At 41.7% G+C, this 2,030-nt stretch overlaps 1 protein-coding gene across 1 annotated transcript; it reads right to left on the minus strand.

Annotated features, from left to right (window-relative positions):
* Positions 1 to 364: 364 nt before the first annotated feature.
* Positions 365 to 1,315, minus strand: LOC102026454 (olfactory receptor 1009-like). The gene has a single exon (XM_005408247.1). It carries the CDS (start codon positions 1,313 to 1,315, stop codon positions 365 to 367), a length of 951 nt encoding a protein of 316 aa, XP_005408304.1.
* Positions 1,316 to 2,030: the final 715 nt, after the last annotated feature.

Raw genomic sequence — 2,030 nt, forward strand, 5'->3', positions numbered from 1 at the left:
CAGTCAGCCAGATCCAAAGAGAGGTGTATGTTTACTTTCATCTGTGGAATTCAGGGGGAGTGTGGAGCGAGTGTGAAGGTAGAAGAGAGACTATTATTGGATTGGACAGGGAAGAAGAGGTTCTGGGAGAGTTACAGAGGGATTGGATCAGATAAAATCATCTTATGCACATGTATGAAAATGCCATAATGCAACCTATTTTTCTGTATAACTCCAATGCATTAATAAATCATAAAGGTAAAAAAGTAGATAGCATAATAAAAGTGAGGAAAGAAATATGCCATTGCCCAAATTCTGTAAGAGCTTCAACAGCTTTCAATAGTGGCCTGGTAGTCCATGTATGTATGAGAGCTTTTTCTTCGATCTATAGTCTGTTCTGGATGAAGAACTTGCTCTTGCTGATGGTCCTGCCCAAGGCAGCATTCACCTCCTTGTTCCTCAGGCTGTAGATGAGAGGGTTCAGCATGGGGATCACTGTGGTGTAGAACACAGACACCACTTTATTGAGGTCCAGGGAAGAAATGGCACTGGGCCGCACATAGATGAAGAACAGAGTCCCATAGAAGACGGAGACGGCCGTCAGGTGGGAGGAGCAGGTGGAGAAGGCTTTGCGCCTCCCATCAGCAGAGCGGATCCTCAGGATGGCAGTGAGGATGAAAGAGTAGGAGGTGACAATGGTCAGGCTGCTCGTGGCAAGTATAGTTCCGGCCACAATGAGAACCAACAATGTATTGATCCGAGTGTCAGCACACACCAGAGAAAGAAGAGGAGACATATCACAGTAGAAATGGTTGATGATGTTGGAGCCACAAAAGGGAAGTCGAAAAGCAGCTATTGTGTGAATCATGGTGTTCAGGAAACCAGCTGTGTAGGGTCCAAGCACCAGCTGAGCACATAGTCTCCGGGACATGGTCACTGAGTACAGGAGTGGGTTACAGATGGCCACGTAGCGGTCATAGGCCATGGACGCCAGCAGAAGACACTCAATGGCCACAAAGAACCCAAAGAACCACTGTTGTAAGGCGCAGCCTAGGAAGGAGATGGCTTTCCTTTCAGCGAAGAAGTCGGTGAGCATCTTGGGACTCACCACAGATGAAAAGCAGATGTCCACAGAGGACAGGTGGCTGAGAAAGAAGTACATGGGCGTGTGGAGGTGGGAATCCATGCGGATGAGAATTATCATGCCCAAGTTTGCTGTCATGGTAACAAGATAAAAACACAGAAAGAGCAGGAAAAGGAGGACCTGAAGCCGAGGTTGGCACTCTAAGCCAATGAAAATGAATTCCGTGATCTGCGTGTAGTTCTCTTCTGCCATCAGTCGGTTCTTGTCTCTAGAGTGAAAGCAAAATAGAGAATTGATAATACATTACCTGTCTTAAAATCATAACAATCTACAGAAAAATAAATCATAAATGAAACATAGTTAGGATTCTTGATTTAAAAACAGCATAAGACACTGGCAAATCAAATATATCACAACCTAAGAGTAATTCGACTTAAGTGTTTTAAACAGAAAACTTGAGTCTAAGAAATGGTTCAAGACTAGAATGCCTGGGGTTGGGGATGTAGCTCAGTGGCACAGTGCCTGCCTGGCAAGCACAAGGTCATGAGTTTGATTCCCAGTACTGGAAAAAACCCAAGACTAGAATGCCTATGAAATTATTCACTACTCTTAGCAACCTAAGGAAAAGAGTGTTACCACTATTTCACTAAAAACTTGAAAGAGAACTTAATAAAATCCTGTTTTCAGAAAGCATTTCCATACCAGAAATTTTTTTAAATGCTTAAATTAATAAAAAAAAATCTTTAGAACCTATATATGTGCACAGTGGTAAATAAGAGAAACATTCATTTATAATCACAAACTATAAAGTCACCCGTAACCTAGGTAACTAACATTGTTTGGGATCACAAATTCTCATTTAAAAAAAAAAGAATGGTAAGAATTATTTAAAAAGTACCATGATAAAACTACCAATATTTCCTGGCAAAATAATCTTCCATAAGAAAATCTAGATATGTCAGTTAAG

Source organism: Chinchilla lanigera, unplaced genomic scaffold (genome assembly GCF_000276665.1).
Source record: "Chinchilla lanigera isolate Chin_1 unplaced genomic scaffold, ChiLan1.0 scaffold00110, whole genome shotgun sequence".
NCBI lineage: Eukaryota > Metazoa > Chordata > Mammalia > Rodentia > Chinchillidae > Chinchilla > Chinchilla lanigera.